General features: G+C 37.4%; 1 protein-coding gene across 3 annotated transcripts in view; it reads right to left on the reverse strand.

The window, feature by feature from the left end:
* Positions 1-24,748, reverse strand: part of capu (cappuccino) — a 44,581-nt gene extending 19,833 nt beyond the window's left edge. For 2 of the 3 annotated variants that reach the window (XM_065217668.1, XM_065217667.1), the window contains exons 1-4: positions 23,768-24,748; positions 14,476-15,051; positions 7,410-8,033; positions 7,130-7,339 (exon numbers count right to left, since the gene is read on the reverse strand). In XM_065217668.1, coding sequence (XP_065073740.1) covers positions 7,130-7,339; positions 7,410-8,033; positions 14,476-15,051; positions 23,768-24,152 — 1,795 coding nt within the window. In that variant the 5' untranslated portion in view covers positions 24,153-24,748. The remainder of the gene's footprint in view (positions 1-7,129; positions 7,340-7,409; positions 8,034-14,475; positions 15,052-23,767) is intronic. The other variant, XM_065217669.1, reaches the window with a different exon arrangement.
* Positions 24,749-26,182: the final 1,434 nt, after the last annotated feature.

The following is a 26,182-nucleotide window of genomic DNA, read 5'->3' on the forward strand; positions in this document are numbered from 1 at the left end:
AAAATGTTTCAATTAACATCAACTTGCATAATCAAGTAGCTTGATACTCAAATTTAAAGGGTTTAGTGGAAAACAGATACTGGCCACTTTTCCAGAACAAATTCAGTAGACGACAGTGGACTTGTTATAGAGCCTAGTGTTTGAGAAAAAAATATAATATTTCAGATTTTCAACCTATATACCACAAAAATTGCAAGTTTGATATAACCTCAGAACATGCGACACATTTCCAATATACTAAAATAGTTTCCTTGTCGAATGCTTCTAGGTTCATCATCAGTAATCAATCAGTTAATTATGAGCATTTCCAGACCAAATAACAATAAAAAAATAGTCAAATTTCAGACTCGACCTTCTCCGATTTGTATGAAACTTTGCATAATTGTTTGTTATGGTCAATCATTCACATTTGAGTGAAAATTAGGCCATGGTGAATAACAGAAAAAACCTCAAAATGGTTTATTCTAAATTTTTCAACAAATTGTAACTCGAAAACGTTACATCCGATCAAAATGACGTCCGAGACAAAGTTGTAGGAAAAAGTTATCTTGAAATACAAAAAAATATGTTAAAACTTATGTACGATTGAAGACGTAACGGGTTTTCCAACTCCCGAGAGCAAACGCAGCTTTTGTTGTGCTGTTAGCTTTAAGCTGCAAGGTTATGTTTATTTAATCTAAGTTTCAGTAAACCTTTGTGATCTTCTGGAGTTCCGGGTACAATTGGACCAGGTTTACCACTGTTTATTACGTCCAAAACAGCTAGTTTAAACGGCTGGTCGTCGAAGAAATCCCGTTGCAGCGCGTACGAGCGCCTGATGGACACTCCCGTCTTTGCCAGGGAACACCTGCTCGATGCGTCCTCTCAGGACGTCCTCCTCTCAAGATCCTTCTCTTCTTTGAATCATTTGTATTTGCGTGTGATTACTGGCAGGTATTCTTTCTCCCATCGCCACCAGAATTCTTCACTGATGAACTGCACCAGATTTCAGTTGGTCCTAAGTATAGCACGGCTGTCTACATGAGCCGTCGGATGAATTTTGACCCCAATAGAAAAAGCCTCCTGATAAGCTGACTCCAATAATGGTACAAAAGTGAGTGGCCTACTGTTGATCATCGCCTCGGCTTCTAGGATCACGGTCTCCAGGGCTTCGCCATCGGGCTTACGAGCGGCATCCAAAACTGCCCCGGGTGCACCCTTAACCGCCCGAGCTAACCGTTCTCATATGCCTCCCATGTGGGGCGCAATAGGTTGGATGAACTTCCAGCTGTTTTATGCGCTCGTGAAAGGTAAGCGCTAGGGTATCATTCCGCTTCTCGATTTTTCCCGACTTGTACCTTGGAAGTACGTCCCATTGTCAGAATAGAATTCTCTTGGAGGACCACGGCGAGCCACGAAGCGACGCACTGCCATGATGCAGAATGTATCACCTCCATGTGCACTGCTTTTACCATCAGGCATGTGAACAGGGCAATCCAGACTTCGACCGACTCAGATTTAGACTGGCCCGAAGTAGTCAAGTCCGAAGAATGAACAAGACCGAACGATGGAAGCAAGGCACATCTTTGGTAGTGTGGCCATTGCTGGGGGCCTAGGCTTCCGTTGGCGTTGAAGAATGCTGTTCCGGCCATGATTTTGCTGGTTCGAAAAGGAAATTCGGTCATCGAAACTAGAAATTCTTTAACGAAAGCAATGGTTCATTCTTCCATTTCGTTGCTTGGTCAGCAATGTTAAGGTGAGAACCCGTCGCCACTCCGACACATGAATCTCCAGGCCATCAATATTTTCCGGAAGAGCTGACCGGAAATAACATTTCGGAATACGAAGCAGGTCCAGCGTTGGAAAAATTCTCGTCCAGGTACGCCAGCATTCGTACAGATCGTTGAGAATGGTAACGTCCCAAGCTGTATCTCTGGCCCGAATATCCTGAATCAGGATATTGCCATGAACGAGGTCATCATCACTTTAACGACCTCGCGTTTCGTAGGAAAATGACTATTATACAAAATTGGCTGAAGATCATCTCTCATGACGTCGTCTTCTGGCAGTCATTTTATCCCGAGCAGTGATTCGATATTTCCTCTTCTCTTCAGTAACATTTTTTTTTCTTTCGTCTTCCGCAACTACTCCGATCCCACGCAAAACATTCACTTCATTGGACAAGAAGTGTCGCAGCGTAATCCTCCCATCGAATGCACCATTTTCACCTCATTTACCACATACATCGTTTCTTGGACTGTTCGGAAGCTATCCAGATAATTGTCGATGTAGTGCTAGCTGATTATGGCTTCATCGGCATGGGGAAGCTTGTCGGAGAATTTTTGGGCATTCCGGTTATCACAGATTGTCCGACGCTAGAAAACAAGTCGATCCAAATGTGGAAACGTCCATGATGTAGACTTGCGGGTCTGGTCTGACGCGAAACACAAATCGGCATCATAATTGGTGGAACATCTGCCACTGGAAACAGTCGGACTTGACATAGAACCTTCGGAAGTGACGTTAGCAGGTCCGTCTCTTTAAGAACTTTGTAGTTGATCGAAGTTCACCTACTTTAGCTGATGCATCCCTGATTAATCTGATATTGTCCGGTTTTTTTCTGTCTGGTTACTACTCCTAGAGGTAAGTACCAGACCCGGTTCGTCGGTATAGAAGTCAGCTCCGTAAGAGAAGCCTTGTGCGCATAACATTTGCGCTCATAGTCCGCATAACATTTGCGCTCATAGTGGTTGCGTACTTGCTCCGCTGGTTCGCTTGAAATTTCCTTTCAAGAGATTCTAGCCGGCGGTCTGCCATCAGATAACAGTCAGGGAAGTCAGGATCGTCGACAACAACCCCTTCTCGAAACGAGATCCTTCTCTCGTATGATGTGTTGATTCTTATCCTCTTCGGACTAGAGTTTGTTAAACGGTTTGACATTCTGTCCGTTCGATCTTTTTCCACTTAAGGATTCATTCGACCTTTTGTTCCTTCAATCTTTTGCCCATTCGATCTTTTGTCCTTCGCATTTTTTTCAACAACTCTGCGTCTTGGTCGCTTGAAACATTTGGCCGTAGAAAGCATCTTACTAGGTGGTTAGGATCATGAAGTATACTGCCTATAAACGCATATCTGACCCATATGGATTTTCATTAATTTCAAAATGTGAAAACAACATCGTCAGTTTGTCCCATTAAGCAAAATAATCATATCATATCATGTTACAGTTCTGCTTTTTGAGTTGCCATATTTTTCGTTGATAAAACAAAAGATGCAAGCTTTATTGCAACTGATTTTAACTTTAAATAAGTTATCAATAAATTGATGATGATTTTTCGAATATTTTCACGGGAATTGCACTTTGTAAGTTCGACTGTAATTTTCTCAATGCCTACTTTTTCTATATGGGGCTGATAAGGGATTATAAGCAGAATATTCTTCATGATAATTCATCCTAGATGTATTTTAACCATCAACAATCAATTGACAGTCCTATTTTGATACAATAATGTTAGCACTTGAACGAGGAAACCCTTAACAATCGAATGATAACTGTATTTTTATACCAAGAAGTTAAGGTCTTAGACTTATATATTTTAGTTTATCCTATGGTTTAAGGTATACTCAATTATCTTATATTCAATTCACTCTCAACTAATAATATAATGGCTATATAATACAACAAGTTCCCATGCACACTACCAACCGCGTATTGAGAAAACCCTGAACTTATCTGTCTACCATCCAGAACCACTTGGTCACCTCAAAAACATTGCCGAAAACAGAAACTTCCTAGATGACCAAAATGTCATGGTACAGCCTATACAGGAAATTAACATGTATACTAGCGCCACGTTGTGGGTAAATTCTAAACTAATTTGTCGACCATCTCTCATGGTTCAGCTGGAAAACTTATCTGGAGACAGCAACTTCCTGGGTGGTCAGGATCTTTACACAGAAAAAATACTGAATTTCAACTATCGCGTAAAATCTCCCTTCGTTTAATGTTGAGCTATACTTGGCATAAACAGCGAAATCGTTTACAAGCTTGCATACAATATTGCTAATTTATGCAATATTGCGCTTAAATTTACACGAAATATCGCGTAAATTTATGCCAAATCTAGCGTTAATTTTATGTGCGCTATATCTCGCAGAAATTTACATGAATTTTTCAAACGGTGTAGTTATTGCTTATACAGGATCTTCACATGCACATTGTCCACCAACCAAATGGATTTAACCCCTTGAACAACTTTGCCGAAGACAGTAACATTCTATATGGCCTGGTTCACAAGATATGCCACATGCTACGTGTACTCTATTTAGGCGATTTCCATTTGCGTAGTCTATGTCATTATGTATCTTTTTCATCTTTTTACGCCAATGGTGCTCATTATAATAAGCAACTTTGCTGAAGACACCAGGTCACGGAAATGCTTAGTTTTGGAGTTATTAATATTGTGCATTTAGATGAAAATTATCAGTATGTCGGACACGTAACTGGTAGCATTGCAAAAGAGTTGTAGAAAGTACCAAAGTTGTAGAAAGTACCAACACTCTTAAAGTTATGATTTCCGTAAAACTCGGAATTCAGACGCAGATTCGGAAGTCGAAAGCCAGACTTCCTAACTTTAATTTAGTGCTGACGACACAATATTATTCCGCTAGATTACATTACTGTTTCACTGACAGTGCCATGGTGACCAACTGTATTCATCAAGTATTCATGTTTTAGATAGGGTTATGCCATATTTTGATAATCTCTTTTGGGGCTATCCACATTCCACACAGCAGAGCTTGTAAGGGTTGCGGGTAATTTTGCCGAATGCCGAACAACAAAACTCCAAAGAACTGCTCATGTTTGAAAGAAGGAAAAATCTCTTAATATTATTATAAACTTTTTTTTAATGAAATTTTAGAACAAGCTGCGTTTACTGCGCAAAAAATAATAAGATCATCAAAACTCCAACAAACTTCTCTAGTTAAAAAGGGTGGCTAAAAAATACCAATTACATAACTAAAAGCTTATCTTTAGCATAATAATGAATCCATCAACAATATAAAATTTCAGTTTTATACAGTATACAATTTAATAAAAAATCCCATATTTATAATGTCAGAAAACCAGAATTGTGGTAAGTGCAAAAAAAGTCTACAGGGCTGCCATTTAGGAATCTAGTATTGTTCAAAAATTGAAAATCTATTTCAAGTATTCGGCCAAATGACTGGACACCTTTTTAGGTCGTTTTTTGAAAGCTTTTAGACACCCTTCCCCGTGGACAATCATCCATATACAAATTAAACAAAAAACGAAAGGCCCGTGATCAATCACAAATACTTCTCCCCCTCTATACTATTAACCTACCGTAATAGACCGAGTCTTTCAATCCGGACATTTCTTTTTTCATCAAATATGCACTTGGCAACTTGATATGCACTTGGCAACTTGATAACTATGTTAGCTGAACATAGACGACACTACAGGATCATCATCAAATTATAGTATGAAGAAGTGTTTAAAAAAAATTATTCTCTGTTCCTTTTAAAAGATAAATTTTAATTCGTACATGAGGTAAGGTATCATTATGAAGCAGAGTTATGGAACAATAGCCTGTTTCTAGGACATACTTTCGATGTACAAAGTAAGTTCTGTTATTGAAACTAAACTTCTTGGGCGAAGGTCAAACACGTACTATAAGAGCTATCGAGAAAGTTGAAGCCAACCTTGAAATCATTGATGAAAAAAAAACCGCCTACTATGATCCGCTGTAATAGTATTTAATGATCTTTTCAAAACCGTCAGCAGTCAATAAAAAGCAGTTTTGCACGAAAAGATACAATTACTAGCGATAAGCATGGCAATGCAAGCTTTAAGCTGAAAAGCTTAGAACAATTGGAATACCATCATAAAAATATTGAGAAAATTATTGAAAAAATTGCAGCTCAAATTAAAGATGGTCTAGCAATCGACGCGTGAATGAACTTAGGGTCTAGGATAAGAGAGGTGCGGATTCAAAACAAACTGCCTTGAAGACAGATGCCTCGATGGTTTCTAGGAGCAGTGCCAATAAAAACAAGATAGGCACTATACGATTGGCATTGGATTTAATAGTTCTTGTGGCTCAAAATCAGTCAGTCTGCTTTTCCATTACCCTAGACGCTTACCTTAGCTGAATAAGCCTTTTTGGCTTAGTAACATAATTTTAGCTAATATGAAGCTAATCCCACAAAACATTTGCTATACTTTCAACAGTCCAAACGGTGTTCAGTTGCTAGCGCATGCTATTTCATAAAAATATTATGACCATAAGGTTAGTGTTGAGTTACATAAAATACCAATGCTATTAAATATCAACAATAACTCTGATCTGGAACATATTAAGCACTTTAAGATGCAAGCTGTTTTCAGATCAAAATAGTGATTAAAAAGTTGTTTTTAGATGAAAATTTTATGAAGATAGCTGAATTACCTTCGAACAATATTAAAACGTAAGATTGTTTGATTTATTTAATAAGATACTAGAAGATTATTGGATACATAAATTACTGAAATTACCGGTTATTAGACTGTTAAAAACTGCTATTTCGGTATTGCAGAATGGCACGATATTACCGGTAACACCGGTTAAACAACTCTAGTAATGAGATATTCGTTTTCGATATTGTTATCATACATACATTGATCTTCTCAGAAAAAGCCACATTTAATTGTGATGTTCCGCATCATTAGAAAAGTTGAAGCACCCTCTCATCATAGTTCTCACATGAATCCTCATTCAATTGTCATGTTCTGTACTATTTGAAGAGTTCTCGGACCTCTCCAAAGACGGGCCCTCTTATCAATCAAAATAGATCTCACGAGAAGGCTAGCTCAATTGTGATGTTTCGTATCATTCGAAAAGTTCTGGGATCTCTCCAAATCTCAATCAATCAAAACAGGTGACAAAAACAAGCGCTGATACTGAACCCTAGTTCGAACCTTTTCTTGTTTTCAATCTCAGTTTCTATGAGACTCACAACCGTCAACAAGAAGAGCTTAGGGTCATAGTTCGATGTGGAAGATCTTGCACCCAGTAACGCACCACGAAAAAATTATCTACCCACGTTACGGGAAACGTTATATTGATGAAGAGATTACGCCTCTTACCTTCAAATTTTTCGTACGCCGAGAAGTTCAACTTTTCCGGTACAAAAGATGGACGGGAGATTCTGCTCACCGGTGTGCTCTCGGTGGCCTTCCCAGACGACAATGAAACCACTTTTCGAAGAACATTTCCTTCGCCAATCGGTAGCTTAGGTGTTGCCCATTGTTCGTTGGAACTTGTTCGGTTGCCATCAGACACTTGGGAGATCGATACTGGAATGTGAAATCAAACATCACAACACGTTGTGGACTACTAATGCAATAAAGGTAATATTTTACTCACAAGGCGTTGCATAGAGCGAGCTTGGTGTTTTGATCTCCGACAGTTCCACCTTCTTAACACGAGCCACATTGAAGAGGCTTTTGTCCTTGCATTCATCTGTCGGCGTTGTCATTCCATCGGCTTGAATCTGAACCGTTCCACAAGGCGTAATGATGTTGTTACGAAAATTAAGAGCCATTTCTTCACCTTCCACACTCTGGGACTCGACTTCACTAGCTTTTACTTCACACTGGCCATCTAAACTGATGTTGTTCACATTTTCCACCTTACACTTTTCCAACCACTGATCGTTGCTACTTTTCACACTAATGTTCGAAACATTGGCGATCGTTAGCTTTTCCCTCCATCCGTTACATTTAACACTGTTGCTGGCATTCAAATCGATGGATTCCACTTTATGAACACTAAGTTGTTTCAATTTCTCTGCGGTCAAAGCTTCCAGCGTTCGGATCGGCGTCGCTTCGGCTTCTTCGTCTTGTGCTTCGATGAGATCCTCCTCCGAGTAGTATGCTTGATTGATTTCAGTTGCGAATGGCCCTACGGACGTGCACGGATCCGTGAAGATAGAATCCGAACTGGAAGAGGTCGTATGCTCAATATGATGGATAACTTGGCCGGATTGGTCTGGAATGAGAAAAAAAAATCAGTTTGTTTTTTTTTTTCATATGCAGAAGTGCAAGATACATTGTTATATTGTAGACCCTTGCGTGCAGACACTTGGCACGTTCGGTGAAAGCCCTGTGTTGTTGATACCACTGTGTATGTAAATATCTTCTTTTCCAACATTGGATTTTTTCAGCATGCTTTGGAGGCTTATGCTTTTAACGGGGAATGGCGTTATTTAAATTAGCAATTGTATTTGGTACCATTGTTTCCAATTCAATTAAGCATGCAGGCAAACGATCGTTGTCTACTTTGCCTACCTACACCTATATAACGTTCATAATACGGTAGGTACCTATCGTTTAAACGAGTTCATATTCGGTCTTCTAGGTTCGAAAACGAAGTTGCTGGTTTCGGTCAAATGAACTATTTTATTTGTTTACTTATTATTCTAAGGCAGCGGTTATTAAACTTATGCCTATTGCAACCCACTTTGAGAAATTGCATAAGTTCACGCTCCAGCAATATTGAATATAGATGTTGGAAGGCCAAAATGATATTCAAAACTCTAAAATAGCAAAAGCAATGTCAAATTAATTAGAAAGCATCTCAAAACACGACTCCAAACCAACTTGCACCGCCAAAATGAACTTAGAAATGCAAAAATGGCCCTAAAACGCTGAAATAGCTTTAAAACCCCCCTGAAAAACCACAAGATAATCTTGAAAAATCCAAATACCAAAAATGCATACATGGCTTTAAAACACTAAACTGATTTATAATAGTTTTGAAAGCGCAAAAATAAACATTAAAATCACTAAAACATAAAACTCTTATAATAACCTTGAAAACGATAACTCTCACTGAATCGCCAATATAGTTCCAAAAACGTCAAAAATGGTAAAGATTCAAAATTATCAAACTTTTAACACTAACGCCAAAACGGTCTTAAAATCGCAAAAATGACCTGAAAAAGTCAAGATGGCATACATATTTATGAAAGTGGAATTCCCATGAAAAAAAGCATATAGACGAATTTCATGCCAACCCGGCCAGTGGTTGGCAGTACCCTCTCAAATTCCAATGAAGCTTTGTGGCTGTTAAGATTTTGTCTACTTCGTCTTTTTTCCTTGAAAAAAATCTAGACTACCAGTTGAACAGAGAGACCTACACAAATTTTGTCTAAGATTGATTTGTAGAAAATTATTTGAATTTTCATAAGAAAATTTCAAAACATTAAAAATATCATTCGTACGCTAAAATTATAAATTCAAAAATATTATTCCTCAAAAACTTAATTTAATAAAATTTTAATTTTTTTTTTATAAAAAGGCCAATTATCTAAAAGTCGTTCGCACATCCCAAGACGGACACTAGAGTGGGTCAACTTTATATGGCGGATCACAATCCTCGGCATCTCACAGCTCTTTGGATCTTAAGTCGAATCGATTTGCATTCTTCAACGAAGTTGTTTTGTATAGTTTTCACAATTTAACAAGCAATTGAACAGTTTTGGACCATTTCCCATACAAATTATAAATCTCTACTGCAACTCCAGATCGTAGCCAATTTCGTTCAAATTTGACACAGGTGTTGGGGACCTCAATACGAATCAAAGGAGCTGTGGGGGAGTAGGGAGTTGTTAAGTTGACCAACCATAATGGACACTTTTACAGGAAACAAGTTCATATCTCACCCCCGGACAAGTCACGAATGACCCAAGAGTGTTAAAGTGACTATAATAAAAAAAAAGTTATGCTAACAACGCTGAATGGAATCTCACCACATGAATTTCATCCAGATCCCTTACAAATTGGAATAAAACATTGTTGGTGTGAAGACTTTAGCTAATTAGGCAAGTTAAGCTAAGCATATGACTTTTTTCAGTGCATGTATCAAAATGAATAAATGAATGAATAAATAAACCATCAAACCAAACGATAGGTATCATGGTTCCATAGAAAGCTATTGCATATTTTTGGAATGGGTTAACGGGTTCCGGAGATAGAGCCGAATCATTTTCTTATGAATACTTTTTAGTGTTGGAATGCATTTTTTTTTGATAATTTCTTATGCAATCTCACATTATTCTCTACACTTTGCACTTCAACAGTTCTGAGTTGAGAGCTTTCTAAGCCTGTACCTTTTTGTATTATTATTATTGTGTCATATTACTACAACCAGGGAAGACGAGAAATGGTCAAACCCGAGGAGGCCCCCCGAGCATAGTCCAACATCAAAATAATAACAATTCGATAACAAATTTTAATGTCAACATAATTTGATTTCAGTTTTTTTTTTCAATTTACGAGTGACAAATACGGAGTGACTCGAGATTTGGGCGTAGCTTCTCTTGCAAACAAATACGTTAATCGCCGATTTCTTACAAATAAAAGCTCTATCTTGAGAACTAATAACACAATCAGGTAGAGCAGGCCCGCCAAACGGTTTTAAACTGCGTAACAAATGCTAAAACCCAAATCAGCTGGTGGGCCAAGTCATATTATCTGATTTGGATTCCAAATTGGACCAAAAGTAATCAAATTGCGTACTTAAAACCCGAATTTATCCACCTATGGTGTGATCAGACCCTTCTTACTTATTCAAGTTTATTTATTTTATTGTCATTATCAGTGACCAAGCCCCCCACCCCCGTGTCATCCAGTGACGCTACGCCACTACCTGGGGGTACCCGGAATATATCCGGGTGTAGTCTATTTGGTGAGGCTACCAATCACCTTATCATCGTATTTTAATGTGATTTAATGGGTTTTAATTCAATTCATATTCAAGCAACTTCCCCGGGGTACCCGGAACATGTCCAAGTGTGTCCAATGTGGTCTGGAACACTTAACACGACTTGCATTGATCTTATTTGAATTCTGTAGTAATTTGATGTGTCGCATGATGGTTTTGATACGTTTTCCGTTAAATCCAGCGTGAAGGCCCACATTCACCGGATCTTATTCCGGCCATATCTCCGGAACCGGTTCACCGATTCCAAAACCGTTCAATAGCGTTCAATGGGACCCCAAGACCTATCATTTGGCGCCGAGTTTGTCCAAATCGGTTGTGCGGTTGCTGAGAAACGTAAGCGCATTCATTTCGTTACATACACACACACATACACACATACACACGTACACACACACACACACAGACATGTTCCGATCTCGTCGAGCTGAGTCGAATGGTATATGACACTCGGCCCTCCGGGCCTCGGATCGATAGTCGGTTTTTCAAGTGATATCTATACCCTTCTTTGTAAGAAGGGTAAAAAATACAATTTTTGGTGTGAATTCAATGAAATAATAAAAATGTGTATATATGCTGAAATTACACGAACTAACCGAACCCAAACATTTGATAGTATGTGTGCATATGAATTCATCACTGACCGACTAATCGTGGTTTTCAGAAGTTATTGTCTGGTTTAACAAGCACTTTAAATGGCTAAACTAAATAATGAAAACAGAGCAACGATATTCAGCAATGTTTCAAAATCCATATCTTTATTTATTCTTGTTATTTTTTTAAGGTATGTGGCTTAGTGATTTAATGAGAATCTTGAAATTATTGAAAACTCTCCAACACTCGTTGAATATTAATCTAAGAAACTGTTTCCAAAATCCGCAAATATGATTCCAAGTTTTCATCTGCGTAAGATTAACGAGAGTATAGTACAACCCACGGGCCGTATGCATAACTTTTTCTAAGTTCGTTGCGGGCCGCACGTTGGGCAGGCCTGAGATTGAGGAATAATTGCTCTATCATTTGGTATGTTTGTTTACCAGATTGAGCTTTTATTCGTGAGAAATCGGCGATTGACGTGTTTGTTGACACATCTAGCTCGGTAAAATCTCCAACAGCCGATAACCTAGGCATTTACTTTTGCTGATATCTCTGAAAAAATATCTGTTTATTAGCTGATATCTCAGCAAAATGTTATTTGTTAGCTGAGTCTCGGCAATTGTTTGACTGAATCTCAGCCAAAAAAATTGCAGAATTACTCGGCTGTTGGAATCTCGGCGAAAATTTTTAAGTGTCCACAAAAGCAATTAGGACCAAATCTCAAATCACACCGGATATATGATATCAAATTTTGTTTTCATTTTACTGTACGTTTGATCTACATCTAAAGTTGCTGTTGATTTTGTTTTGTTTTCAGAAGTATCCTTTTACAACAAATCAACAACTGAAGTTTAGTTTTCATTGCAGAACATCAAATTGTTATCAGCAGGAAAATTGTACATCAAAAAGAGTTTTCAGTTTGCTCACACTGACAGCTGAACTAGTTTTCAATTTGATATCACAGGAAGGGTTTGAGCTCTCAATTTTGATATTTTAACCCTTGAAACGACAAAAATGACAGCAACCTGATGATTAGCGTTTAGGTAAAATTGTAAAACGGTGTAAACGGTGTAATTATCAACGACATCACGACATCAAATTTAGTTTTAAATTTGATCTCATACTTTGTTCGGGACCGCCTTGTATTGCTATTACGTTTACGCAGTAGATACATATAACATGACACACGATTGACATTTATCGATCCGAGTTGTGTTTGAAAAGACTACTTAGATAAAATTTAGTTTTAGTTTTTAGTTTTAAGATGTAAATTGTTATACTGACAAAATACTGAATTGCCAAAGCAGGAACAATGTAAAAACACTTAGACTCAAATTTTGGGTTTATGAATCAGCCTAGTTAGTGAGTGAAAATGATAATACCGCTGATTGTGACTCTCTGAAAGCGCCCGCTACTTGTAACTTAATAGTACAAAATATTATCATAACATCTAATGATAACATAATACTGAAAAGCATTTGTTATAGCGACACATGAGCTAGAGCTTCTTTTTTGAAACCTAGTATTAGTCACCACAGACAAACAGACATAACACTCGCAACTTGTTCATCGAACAAGTATTTAACGGTCAATTTAAAAGTATCGTAGTGGATAGTACCAGCACCTGTGGCGCGTATAGTAAATTCCCTTGCGCTTGACAGATGGCGGTAATGTTTTAGCGACGATGTTTTACAGTGAGAAATATTCAATGTGTTATGTCTGTTTGTCTGTGTAGTCACTATAAATGGAGTTCCAATTTCCTGGTCAACCCAAGTGAAATATCTTGGATTAGAACTAGACCAAAAATTAACTTTTAAAGATCACATTGAGGGCATTCAAGCCAAATGTAACAAATATATAAAATATTCCAACAAAATAATTAATAATTTCAGGCAAAAATCGTTGCAATCCTCAATTGCATCGATTAATTCCCTTTATACTGAGATAAGATTTAGTTTTAGTTTTTAGTTTTAAGATGTAATTGTTATACTGACATGTAGGTTAAAAAACCTGTTTAAAATACTGAATTTCTAAGGCAGGAATAATGTAAAAACACTTAGATATATATCATAACAAATTAAGGCTGGTAAGTTACTGTAGTAGCTGGAGCACCTAGGTTAAAAATGAAATGTTATTTATTTTCGATTTGGAACAAAGAACATTCTGAGTAATGTAGCCCAATCACTATCATCATACTTTAAATAAAATTCACCAAAGGGAATAGCTTTCCTGAAGCCATCACTCATCTTATGCTTCTCGATCTCTGCTCTTGCAACGAAAGAATTACTTCAATGTTCAAAGCACACCAGTATATTTACCAGCGTAGAAGTCAAATTATCCAATTCCACTAAACTGTAAGCCATAACACTTTTATGAACTTCAATATCACGTTTCCACAGACCATCGTAAATGTAGTTTACTTCACTGTGTACGATTCGTGCAGTACCACTTTTGTGCTCCCATTTCGTGCACCGTTAGATTTCTTCCATTCAAAATTTAGATGAATGTGTAACTGGACCGACCAAAGATTGAAAGTTCGCTTCCTACTTAACTAATGCAAACAAACCTTCCAACTGATAGGAATCCACTCGAAACGGACGCCTTATCAATCCGTACACTTCGATCTGTCACTGATATTTTCAAAAATGAAACAAATCAAGCCACACACTTCACATGAATGAGAGGTAAACCGCGAACCCGACGCATAAAAAAAATAATGTTATTCATCGCATCGAAGCGTAAAGAGAGTGGCGGTAGGCAGGCAGCGATCAAGGTTAAAAACCGTAGAACAGCAATCACAGCTCTGCTACATATCCACAACAACATACTTTGCTTCCTCTTTAATGCTCTTTCACTGAGGTCGTTGCGCACCGTACATTCTGAAACTGTAGGTTTATTCGCTGAGCTATGTGCCCTTAGGTGTAGAAGGTAGGACTGTGGAAAAGGTATTTCTGTTCGTTGGAGTGAAAGGTTCCATGTAGGAACTATTCGGTTGCAAAATGGAGGATCACTTAACGAATTCCGTCGGTATATAGGTAGATCACCCATTTGAGGGCGACCTGTTGGATCATTTCAGAACACTGTCTATCGCAATTTGAACTATTTAACGTACCTTTGTTTAGATCTGCAGAATTTCCGTTCGAGGCTACGTTTTCACTGACAGAATTGGCCCTTTTCCAGGAGTCGGTGGTCAAAACGATCGACCCGGACGATGGACCGTAAGTGCAGCGATCCAGCTGTTTTGTTGTTCCCTCACCCAGAACCAGTTTACTACTGAAGCTGTTTGGGTTAGGTATTGTTGCTATAGCAGCTGAGGAAGCCGGCAATTTGTTGTTCCCCGTTGGTTGCGATATTGACTGTGTTTGTGGTGCTTTGGTGCTTCTAGATGGTGGTTGTGCTAGTGCTGTTGGATGGTTGGTGGTGTTGATCGTTTGGAAGGAGGTCACCGACTCGCTAGCACTGTCCGTTTTGGGGTGCTTCTGTTGTGCTTTGTTATTGTTGTCGTTGGCGATCGACGATGATGTCGTCATCGTTGCTGCCGGACCGTTGCTTCTAGTCGCCGGTAGTGAAGCTATGCTTTGCCGATCATGAGCCGCAGTTATTGCGTCATGCTTACTATCGGTATCTAGCGGTTTCTTCGTGATAGGGCTATTATCGTCGTTGCCGTTGCGCTGCGACTCATGTGCTCCTGTTAGGTTAAAAAACAAAGTGGAAGAAAGAGTGAAGATGATCGTAGAGGGAAAAGGGATTGCAGAGAACCAGATGATGTACAACGAATGTGATGGATGCATAGGTGTTGTGCTATGTTGAAACTAAGGGTTAGTAATACGTCGCAAAGCTATATAGATTACGTTTTCTAGGTGATAATTTGAATAAAACCCTACATGGTATATTAGACGTTATCAATGTCATTGAGATTGCGGTACAGTTGACTCGAGGCTGTTAAGTCAACAGCATAAGTATGTATCGTGGGTGGAAGACTTTGACCGAGACCTCATCGTTAGCGTGTATTTAAATTGTGATCATGGGGATAACACATAAAAGTTTTGCAAACGGAGTACATGCAACTACTTACTGAAGTTGCACACTAGAATAAATGCATTTGGATAATCAATCTTAAAACGAATAAATGCATAAAATCATAGCATGCTTGACATTACAGACACGGTTATCTGAAACCGAAAAGCAAGCATTACTTAGGGGTCATGCACTAGTTATACACTCGGAATAATTTATGTAAATTTAGGTGCTCTGAGACTGACATATACGAGCGTCAATTTTGAGATAAAATTGAGTCATAACAGATGCAAGAATCAGCTCAATCAAACGTAATTTTCGTCAAGTAATGAACTTTTCAGATTCGGAGCACTTAATGTTACATGACATTTTTGTTTACATGATATGACATAATGGTTTCCGTCACGTTTAAAATTAGTTATTTCTAAGTGTAAGTATAAATTATTTTTAATTTTTCAAAACTCCCTCCCCCCATTTTAAAATTTTAATTGAATTTTGATAAACAACCACTCCACCCCCTCAAAATATTAATAAAATTTTCAATGATATCAAGTTTAAGGTTTTCAATCTAGAAACCGTTAAACTTTAAAACATTATAATTCACATTCAATGTGTTTTTATGTTACTTCATACGCGAAGTTAGCGATTTTCAGAGTTGGTTGGAAATGCTAACATGAAGCTTTAGTGTGATATTTATTAGCTAGAGAATGATCTTTAGAAGAGGGTAGGTGGATAGTTCCGTTAGAGTACGGTAGTATGAAAATTGAATATAAGTTGAAAATGAGCGAAGGGCCATTAATGCGACAGTTTTTAAAGTTAGACGCACATCTTTTGCCTAACCCGTACGATGTACGCGGAGACTTGAAGTATGTCTCCAAGTTTACAGGCAAATTTGCCAATTGATGAATTTATGCAAACACAGCAAAAAAATAATTTTGATATCACATCAAAGTGGATGCACTACAATCATGTCGAAAATTTCATGTAATTTTTATGACCACATAAATAAACAAATGCAGTAAAAGCAGCGTAATGTCAGTTCATGCATTGTATTAATGATAATTTTGTCCTTTTTAGCAAGTAATATTACACCATAACTTCGACATGATTGTAGTGCATCCACTTTGACGTGATATCAAAATTATTTTTTTGCTGTGAAGGTAAAACTGGCCATGCGATACCTAGTTTTCAGATTTGCAATTACAAAACTGATGATGTACTAAAAAATATTCCATACGATTTGACAGGTAGCAAAACGTTATTATCATATTTCACATCATTTCCATCTGCTGGTCGACCGTCACGTTAATTCATCAATTTGAACTGTCAAAACCAAACTAGATCATACTGTTATTTTAAGAAGAAAACAGAAAAGAGGTATTGAAATCTGAGTGAAAATAAAACTGGTTTTTTTCGTTAATAACTTCATGATTGTGAGACATTTTTTTTTATTTCGTACTTATTCTAATAAATAAAAATATCAACTGGGAAAATCTTACACCATCATATAATCACAGACAAACAGACATAACACATTGAATATTTCTCACTGTAAAACATCGTCGCTAAAACATTACCGCCATCTGTTGAATACACTGTGGTGGGTAGTACGCTGAACAGATGGCGGTAGTGTGTAAACGTCAAACGCAAGGGAATTGACTATACGTGCCACAGGTGGCGGTGCTACCAACTACGATACTTTTAAATGGACCATTAAATGCTTGTTCCATGAACAACTTGCGAGTGTTATGTCTGTTTGTCAGTGGTATAATCGTCTTAAATTTCAAATTCTGAATATTTTTCAAACGATATGAAAAGAATGAATTGATCAGCTTAGATGGCATATTATGGCATTCAGAAAACAATTTTGTTTCACTTCCATATTAACCGATTTAAAATGTGCACAACATAGCCTTGCACTACCGTAAAGTGCCGTTTCCGGATCCATTTCGAAAAATGTCCCAGGGTGCCTTCCATTCATTTTGACTAAAAAAATGGAATTATGGAATAATAAGATATTATGAAAATATTTTGATTATGTAAACAACAAGAAAAGATTGTTAAGTTTGTGTTTGACACATAATACCTGCCAATTTTGCTACATGAGAGACGCAATAAGCGATTTTGTAATTTATCTCACCCACTCTTCGCTCTTCACTCTTCGCGAAGAGGCGATCAGAAAAACGCTCATTGTGACTCTGCCAAAGCTAAATTTGCAGGTTTGATGGGTGAAACACAAACTTTACAATCTTTTCTTATTACTTACATATACAAAATATGATCATAATATCTTATTCTTCCATAATTTCATAAAACATTGTTTTAGTCAAAATGAATGGAATGCACCCTGATGTCAACCAAGCGTGGCGCAGGAAGAGATCTTTCGGGAACCACAATAAACTTCGACTTACTTCGCGTAACATCGTATTTCAACTGCTTACGAGAAACGAACAATCAGGTACTGTCGTTATAAGTGAGTCATGCACAGCTCATGCACTAATTTTCTTTGTTTACCAACTTGACACAGAGGGTCGGCATTCAAAGGATGACTACGATGTGTATTTCTAAAGAAAGCTGGCTACGGTGTCTAAAAACAATCTCAGATTAACATATAAAAATGTTAGTCGTGAATCTTAGAATCTTATTTCTAGTAGGTACACACTCAATCTAGCGCGGTAAAATCTTCAACAGCCGATTTCCTCAGCATTTACTTTTGCTGATATCTCTGCAAAATATCTGTTTGTTAGCTGAGATGCCAGCAAAAATCAATCTTTTTAGCTGAATTTTGGCAATTTTTTTTTACTGAATCTCAGCAGCAAAACTAAATTGCAGAGCTACTCGGAATCTTGGCAAAAAAAAAATTAAGTGTGTATGAGATCTCAATAATTTTGCAAGGAATCAGCTATTTTTACAAGCCTCAGAAGTTGCAAAACATCCTTATTTCAGGATGTTGACCATGATGCCTCAAATATTTTTCCTATTCGCACATTTTCTGCATATCAAAAATCCTAAAAACTTTATAAGGTTTCTTTTGATGATTGCAGGGAAACTTTTGCGAACTTTTGCCACCTACATTTCGAAGTAAGAGCTGTTGTAAGGATGATGGTTGCAAAATTCTTCAATGGAAACAGGCGATTTTTGGGGAAAATCGTTCCATAAAGGAAAACTGTTGCTTGAATCGGAATACGTTTTTGGTAACTAACTGTTCTACTTCCGATGTGGTTCTGTAATGATTTCACCGTAAATTATTTATAACAATTTTGCACTCACATGGAGAGGCTACCTCCTGCGCAGCTGCATTTCTCGGAACATGGTGAAAATTTGTGATTTCCACTGATATGGAAAATGAGTTGATATACTAAAGAAAACTTTTCTCATTCTGGTGATATTGGAGAAATTTGTTGTGTAGGACGGTATTATTCAATAAGAGGTCATAATAATCCTCTTTAGGCAAACATCGGCATCGAACGCTCTCGATTAATAACTGTGGAAATGCTAGTATGTGATAAACAATAATTTTGAAATGCGAAGAAGGCAAACATTTGGATAGTCACTAATTTCGATGAAAAAGACAACTGAACTTCATTTAAGCACTCTACTCTAGAATGATTATATATGGTTTTCACAGTGATGCCGTAGCAGCAAATTATTTTGAGCAATTTAAGTAATTGAAAAACATTTGTTTACATCTTTGTGCAATGTAGCATTGACGACACCGTAATGAAATGAAATGAAAATCCAACCGGAAAAGTCAAAGATGCACATCAGTCTGATCGGAATGTCGTTTTATTCGAAGGATGTTTTGCAGGATTGATAAAAGTCATGTTTTCATGAATTCCCTATGCAGCCTGTCAGCATTATCATTATCGCGCGTAGAGCTTTTACAGCAATCTTCCAATAGAATCTTAATGGTTTTCTTTGTCCAATATTTTGATTTTACTGCTCAATTCATTCTATTACTCAACTTGTTACCTTAATAACTTTTTAGATAAAATTTTGACTTTCCAAAACGCGCTCAAATCAGTCATTCGGTCTAATGAATGTGACAAGTTAACAAATCAGCGGCGCCGTTGGTGTAGTGGTAAGCGTGACTACCTCTCACCCCAGCAGGCCTGGGTTCAATCCCAGTCGGCGTCGCAGGGAAGTTCTGAGGCATAACATTTCTGATTACGGAAGGGAAGTAAAGCCGTTGGTCCCCGGTTCATGAGTTGATGGTGTCGGTAGCATTGGTGCTCTGCACGGAAAACAAGATCGACGGAAAACAAATCAAGGAAAAAAAAAGTTAGCAAATTAGTGAAATGGATCGTAGAGTTCCACTTTTTTAATGCAAGAGTTAACGTTAAACCGTTTTGCACGTAATGCGGATATTCCAGGTTTTATAAACAGTATCATGCCAGAGCGATATTTAGGTCACGATGGAGTCTGATGAATGAATCTCTTTTTTAACTCTTTATTTGTTTCAAATTCAAAATAAATTACATTTAATTTTCTTCTAGGTGATTCAGCTACTACAGTAACTTACCAGCCGTAATTGTTATAAATATCTAAGTGTTTTTACATTGTTCCTGTCTTGGCATTACAGTATTTTACACAGATTACCTGTATATCAGTATGAAAATTGACATTTTAAAATTAAAAACTAACACTAAATCTTATCAAAGTATAAAGGGAATTAATCGTTACAATTGAGGATTGCAACGATTTTTGCCTGAAATTATTAATTATTTTGTTGGATATTTGTTCTAAAGTCACAACATTCGAAATTCTATGTACCTCGATAGTATTGTATTATATTATTATTATTTAGCTTTATTAAGGAGGCTTTCAGCCTTGGGCTGGTTCGCCTCCACTCGATAGTATTGTACCAGGGAGGCAATTTCAAAATTACCTTTGTTGTGAATCCTTTGAAGTTTTTTTTTTGGGTAGTGCAACAACTAGACCATATTGGCACAGCAAAAAGCATGACCGGTCTTAAAACTTGTTCAAATATTAGAAGTTTATTCTTCAGGCAAAGTTTGTGGTTCCTGTGGTTCTTCCATTTTTGTAAATAAGAAGAAAAAATATCTAAACTTTTCTGCAGCCTGTTGCAAATAACACGAAGACTTCTTCCTTTAGCAGAAACGCCTGTGTTGTCGGCGAACAAAGATGTGTGGCAACCCTGAGGCAAATCAGGGAGGTCCGGATTGCAAATGTTATAAAATATAGGCCCAAAAATGCTACCCTGAGGAACTCCTTTTTGTTTTGTTCTACCTACCAATGCTACCGACGCCAGGGAGACAGCTCCTACCTATCGATCCATCAACTCATGAACCGGGGACCAACGGATTTACTTCCCTTCCGAAGGAAGGCGTGATCAAAGATTGTATGACCCTGAGGAACTCCTGCTCTAACAGGTAGTCGTTCAGATTTGGAATGTCGATAATTTACCTGCAGAGTTTTGTCAGTTAAATAATTTTGAATGAATTTGATAACGTAGAGTGGCAAACCTTCATGCCAAACACGGTTGAATGCTTTTTCTATGTCTAGAAGAGCAACTCTAGTTGAGCAGCTTTCAGATTTGTTTGAACGAATTAAATGGGTACCTTTTAAGAGTTGAGTAGTTGAATGCCCACGGCGAAATTCAAACTGTTCATCTGAAAAAATTGAGTTCATATTGATGTGAAGCATCATTTTATTATAAATTATCTTTTCTAAAAGTTTACTTACTGAAGAAAGCAAACTTATTGGACTGTAGCTAGAAGGTACAGCTAGATTTTTATCTGGCTTCAAGATTGGAACAACTTTTGCATTTTTCCATTTATCAGGAAAGTACTCCAAATGGAAACAACTGTTAAATAATTTTTACCAAGAAAGGCAAGGTACTAGTTTTTTGATGAGGATATAAAAAATCCATTATCATCTGGAGCTTTCATATTATAAAACTTTTTAGTTACATATCTTACTTCGTCCAAATCAGTCCTCCAGAAATCAGCAAAAATATGTTCTCGGGAGAAAATATTCAGATAATTCCGCGCAACCTCATTCTCAATAAGACTAGTAAGACCAAAACTAAAATTATGGGAACTCTTGAATTGCTTAGCAAGTTTCTGAGCTTTTTCCGAATTTGTGATTTCCACCTTCTTTAAGCGCTAAAAAAGGCTTTTGAGTTTTTTTTTCAGAATTTTTTGAGCTTCCAAAAAGGTTTGGAACTTGGGTTTAATTTTGAAACCTTATTTTCAAAATTTTTGTTCTGCAGGGCAGAGAATCGCTTTTTGATTTGTTTTTGAAAACCTCGCCAGATAAATTGTTATGGCAGGATCGGGTGTTCTTTGAGATTGCCTCGTATGGAAATTTACCAGACGTATAAAGAGATGAAGAGCATTGTCTTTTATAATTGAATCGAATTTAACCTCGCATTTGGTACTGAGGCAGATCTTGCTTCAACTATAGAGTAGTCAGAGATTCAAGAGCATAATTAACATCATCTTGCCCAATCTGGGTAAATTTTATCTATAAATGGCTTATCTGATCTTAGCGTGCAGTAAACTCGAATCTTAAATAAATTCGAAATATCTAAGTTTCGACATGTACACAATTTTTAACGCTGCACAGTAGGCCTGGCCGTTTTAATGATTGTGTCACATATCTAGTGAGCCACAAACATTAATATGGTAGGCGAACGTATATCATCAAAATTATCAATCAACTATCATATAAGAATATGTGATTTCGTTCAAGTCCTAAATTTTGTGTAAATTAAAGCATTTCTGATCTGAAATGTTATTAATAAGCACAACATGCGAAGCTCGTATTATGAGAATAAAACTAAACTAAATAAATACGTGATGGTCTTCGACGACAGTGTCGTATGACAGTGACTGTCATACGACATTTTGGTTTGGCACTGTACATTGATAGCTTATTTTGTCAGTGTCGGAAGCAAAGGCAGCCGATTATCACAGAAAATTTGTCGACTAAGGTGACCACTTACAGCACTGCCTCTACATTCAATTCTGCTTTTACTTAATTTTTTCGATTATGCCCTCATTTGGGGTGAGATCAAAAATTGGAATACCACAATCTATTTTTTCCTATTAATTTTTAAAAAGGCACCTTAAGTTTGATTGCAATTTTAGATCACACATTCACAAATATGGACGAAAAAGAATCACGTAAAAACAGAATTGAGTGTATACAATAAAAATGCAATCTTTTCCGAATCAACGGAGCACAAATCTTTAAAAAAATAATTGAAAACCCAACGAATCTTTCATCGAACAGGCTACCGTGCACCGCTACGCTCATTTTGTAATGGCAAATGAAGTTAACAAAGCATGGCTCTGTTTAATTTTTCCTCGGCTGCCGATGCACTAAATAACCAAGTCGGCTTCCATTTGGAACCGAACCTAATATTACATATGTACCAACCTACGTTTATATATTTGTTTGTTTCGCAGCAACAAAGTCAGGAGAAAGTAACCTACGGAAATTACCCAAATGTTTAATTGAATTTGCATACAGTTTCTTTTTTCGAAGCCGCCTTCCGTCGCACAGTGGTGATTTCCGAAGCAAAATGGATTATAATTGGCTGATACTGAAATCCTAATATGAAATATTCTTAAGGTAAAAGGATCGAGAAATCTGTTTCGCACAATTTCATTCACTATGGTGGCACTTGTTTTGTGCCTTTGCTACCCTGAACATCCATGAAAGATCTGAAAATTTTCGAATTAAGCGATATATTTAGACATGAGAAGTGCAGTGCAAAATGAGCTCAAAACTTGCATCTGCTTTATTTTCGGTCTTTAAACTAGTGCAAACAACTTTTTGAATATTATATACATCATAAACGTTATTTTTAAAAATGGAGATAATTATTTATTTTTATACATAATTGACATATGTGGATTATTTGACCCCATATTCTCCTATAAAATTCCCAATAGCTTCCCAATGGTCATCTATTGACTGTTGAAAACATAATTGGTAACTTTTACCAAAATTCACTGACGCGTTTATATAAAAATCATTAATATTCGGGACTGAAACACGTACTTAAGCGTGCGCAAGCGGAATTGATTTCATGGAAGTTTTCCATGAAGAAAACATATATTTCAAATATATAATATTTGGGTTTTCAGTGGCAGCCAATTTTAATGCCTTATTGTTCCTAAAACTCCCACTGTGCGTCGCTTCGTTCGCACTGGGTTGATTATCTGTGGTACCGATTATTTATTTAGTTAAGTCTAAGAAAATATTCCATGCTTCGTGCCCTTGCTACGCTTCGCGTAAGAGCATAAAGGCACACTTTAATTAATGAAATAATGAAAATAACGGATTCCTAAATCATAAAACAGAAAGGCGTGCTTTGGTTGTTTCGTTTGTGCGGTGTTTTCTGTAAAACTCACCTCCGTCACATTTGGCGGACTTTTCATCATTTCCGTGGCCTAAGATGAATTCGTACTCTCGCCTGCTGATCGCTCCTTCCGTAAGTAGCGAATCAGCTGATTTCGACAGTTGCTGACCTTGGCCAGCGGTGGATGCTGCTACTATTGGTGTCGTTGTTGCTGTTGCGCCGTGCTCAATCAATATGTGAGAAAACCCATCTTCATTTTCGGCATCCACATCGGATTTGCTGCTACTCTCGATGGCCATCGTTGAGGTGCCATCGTGATCCACTAGGAGTTGCTTTTTCTTACCAAATTTCATAAAACTGCGACCTTTCACAAGATTCTGCTTAGGCAATCTCGGAAGGTTGCCTTTGCTTTCACCTGCCGCTTGGGTGTTTCCCATGTTGATTTTTTTTGTCGGTATGTATTCACTGTTTAGGGCTGCACAATATTCTACGGCGATGCCAAATGTGCACCATTCGTTTGCGTGAAAACTTCCATGTCTTGTACTGTTTTTAGATGCTATTTTTAACACTTTTGTTTTCGATTAGAAGCAGACCCCTGATGATGCTGCTGCTTCGTTTGCTGTGTCGCTACAAGCAAGTGGGGTTCACGGGTTCACTACATTTGTTTCACACATCACTGGAGCGTACGATTTGCGGTGACTTTTTTCTATTCTGCATTATTATTATCAGGAAAATCTTCGTCACTCCGTGTGACTCACTTTTTCTGACTTTCAATGATGCATGTAAAATCATTCACTTGATATGGCCTATGCCAGTACCACACACATTATAAACACATTTTAATCAATAGCTTTCACTTGAAAAATAGCCAGCTGGAGACGCAACATAAACACTGGGCCTTGACGAGTGTTTTTCCACATTTTCCTTAAACTCTCTTACATCAACTGTCCATGAGAGCGCGCATGCGCTTTGTACCATGCTCGTGCTGAACCTAGCAAGCGCGCAATTTTCCACCGGCACTCGGCGTATGCTTCTGATCACGTTGGCGGTTGCTTTGCCTTTGAATCGCAGACCGACGTCGTGTTTGAGCGTCTTTACCGGCTGCGGCTCGGAGTTTTTTCTTTTGACATGTTCTCTCCCTCTCCCAAGAAGGCGCGGAGAATGTGTTCGTTAATGTTTTGAACGGGTGTTTGTATGTGTTGGAATGCCAACTGCATGCTGCATGAATGGGACTAGAACGGTGAGTCATGGTTAAAAATGCTATTACCTGCGTGATGTGATCCTGATGATCATCCTGCTGATGCCTGTTCTTGCTATTTCTATGGGGTCATGTAATAAAGGGTGTATTCGATAAAAATGGCACACACATATTTACTCACCAAAATTAAACCGATAAACGGATTTTCTTGAAATTTTCAGAGAATGAAAAACTACTAATGAGTTATGATTAACAACATTTGTTTTATTCAATTTCGTCTCCAATCCTGAATGCCCGCACCTTCCTTTTCACTCCACCATTTTCTTCAACTTCAGCTCTGTTTTAATAGTTTTGGAATGTTTGCGAAGTTCCGTCTTCATAATTGTCCAGAATTTTTCAATTTGACGAAGCTCTGGTGAATTTGGTGGGTTCATATCTTTGTGTGTATTGTGTGTGTATTTACAATCTAACTCCCACTGACTGGCATTTACATTATGGATAGAATCCTCCTCCATCTTTTATATAAATAATTGCAAGAAGCTTAATTCCGGGAGTTAGAAGGAGACAGCTCTACCGCAACTCCCATTTCGCAAAAGCCCATGTTAAGAGCGCAAGCATTCCGAAGCTATTTTCGTGTACGATAAGCCCTGCTCCAATACATTTCAATGTGGGAATCACTAATAATGTACTGGAACTTTCAATCAAGCGGTATTGCTTGATTGACGCGTATTTAATGAGTTGGATATGTTTGTAGTATCACTAGTACTAGTATTAGTACTCGGAAATATAATAATACAACTTGGTACGAGAGCTGTCAAATGTGATGATATAAAGAAATACAAAAAAAAATGCTCTTACCGCGATGTGATGTAAATTTTTGTGTGCAATTCCTAAAGTTGTACAGTACCAAAACAGTCAAATGATTACAACATTGTTTACGATCCTATTGCTTGTTCATTTCTGGATTTTTTGTGGAAACAAGTAGTCAAATTTTATTTTTCGAAGGCGTGTGGAGGCGTCTTCCTAATTAGTTTACCATTGGGGTAAAATGGACAATGCCAATAATTCATAAGATACAAATTGTGATGCTCGGATCTACCCTATATTGTGGATTAATTGAACATACACAGAAAAAAAATTTGAATTTTAATAGTGATGTAAACATTCATTAACGTAAACTTGTATTTCATTTCACGCAACCAAGCAACTTGTAAACAATGTTGTTTACAACAATGGGCTATTGTATACAATATTTGCTACATTGCATGA

Source organism: Ochlerotatus camptorhynchus, unplaced genomic scaffold (genome assembly GCF_037179485.1).
Source record: "Ochlerotatus camptorhynchus isolate MF236.1 unplaced genomic scaffold, CSIRO-AGI_Acam_v1.1 ptg000078l, whole genome shotgun sequence".
Classification (NCBI taxonomy): domain Eukaryota; kingdom Metazoa; phylum Arthropoda; class Insecta; order Diptera; family Culicidae; genus Ochlerotatus; species Ochlerotatus camptorhynchus.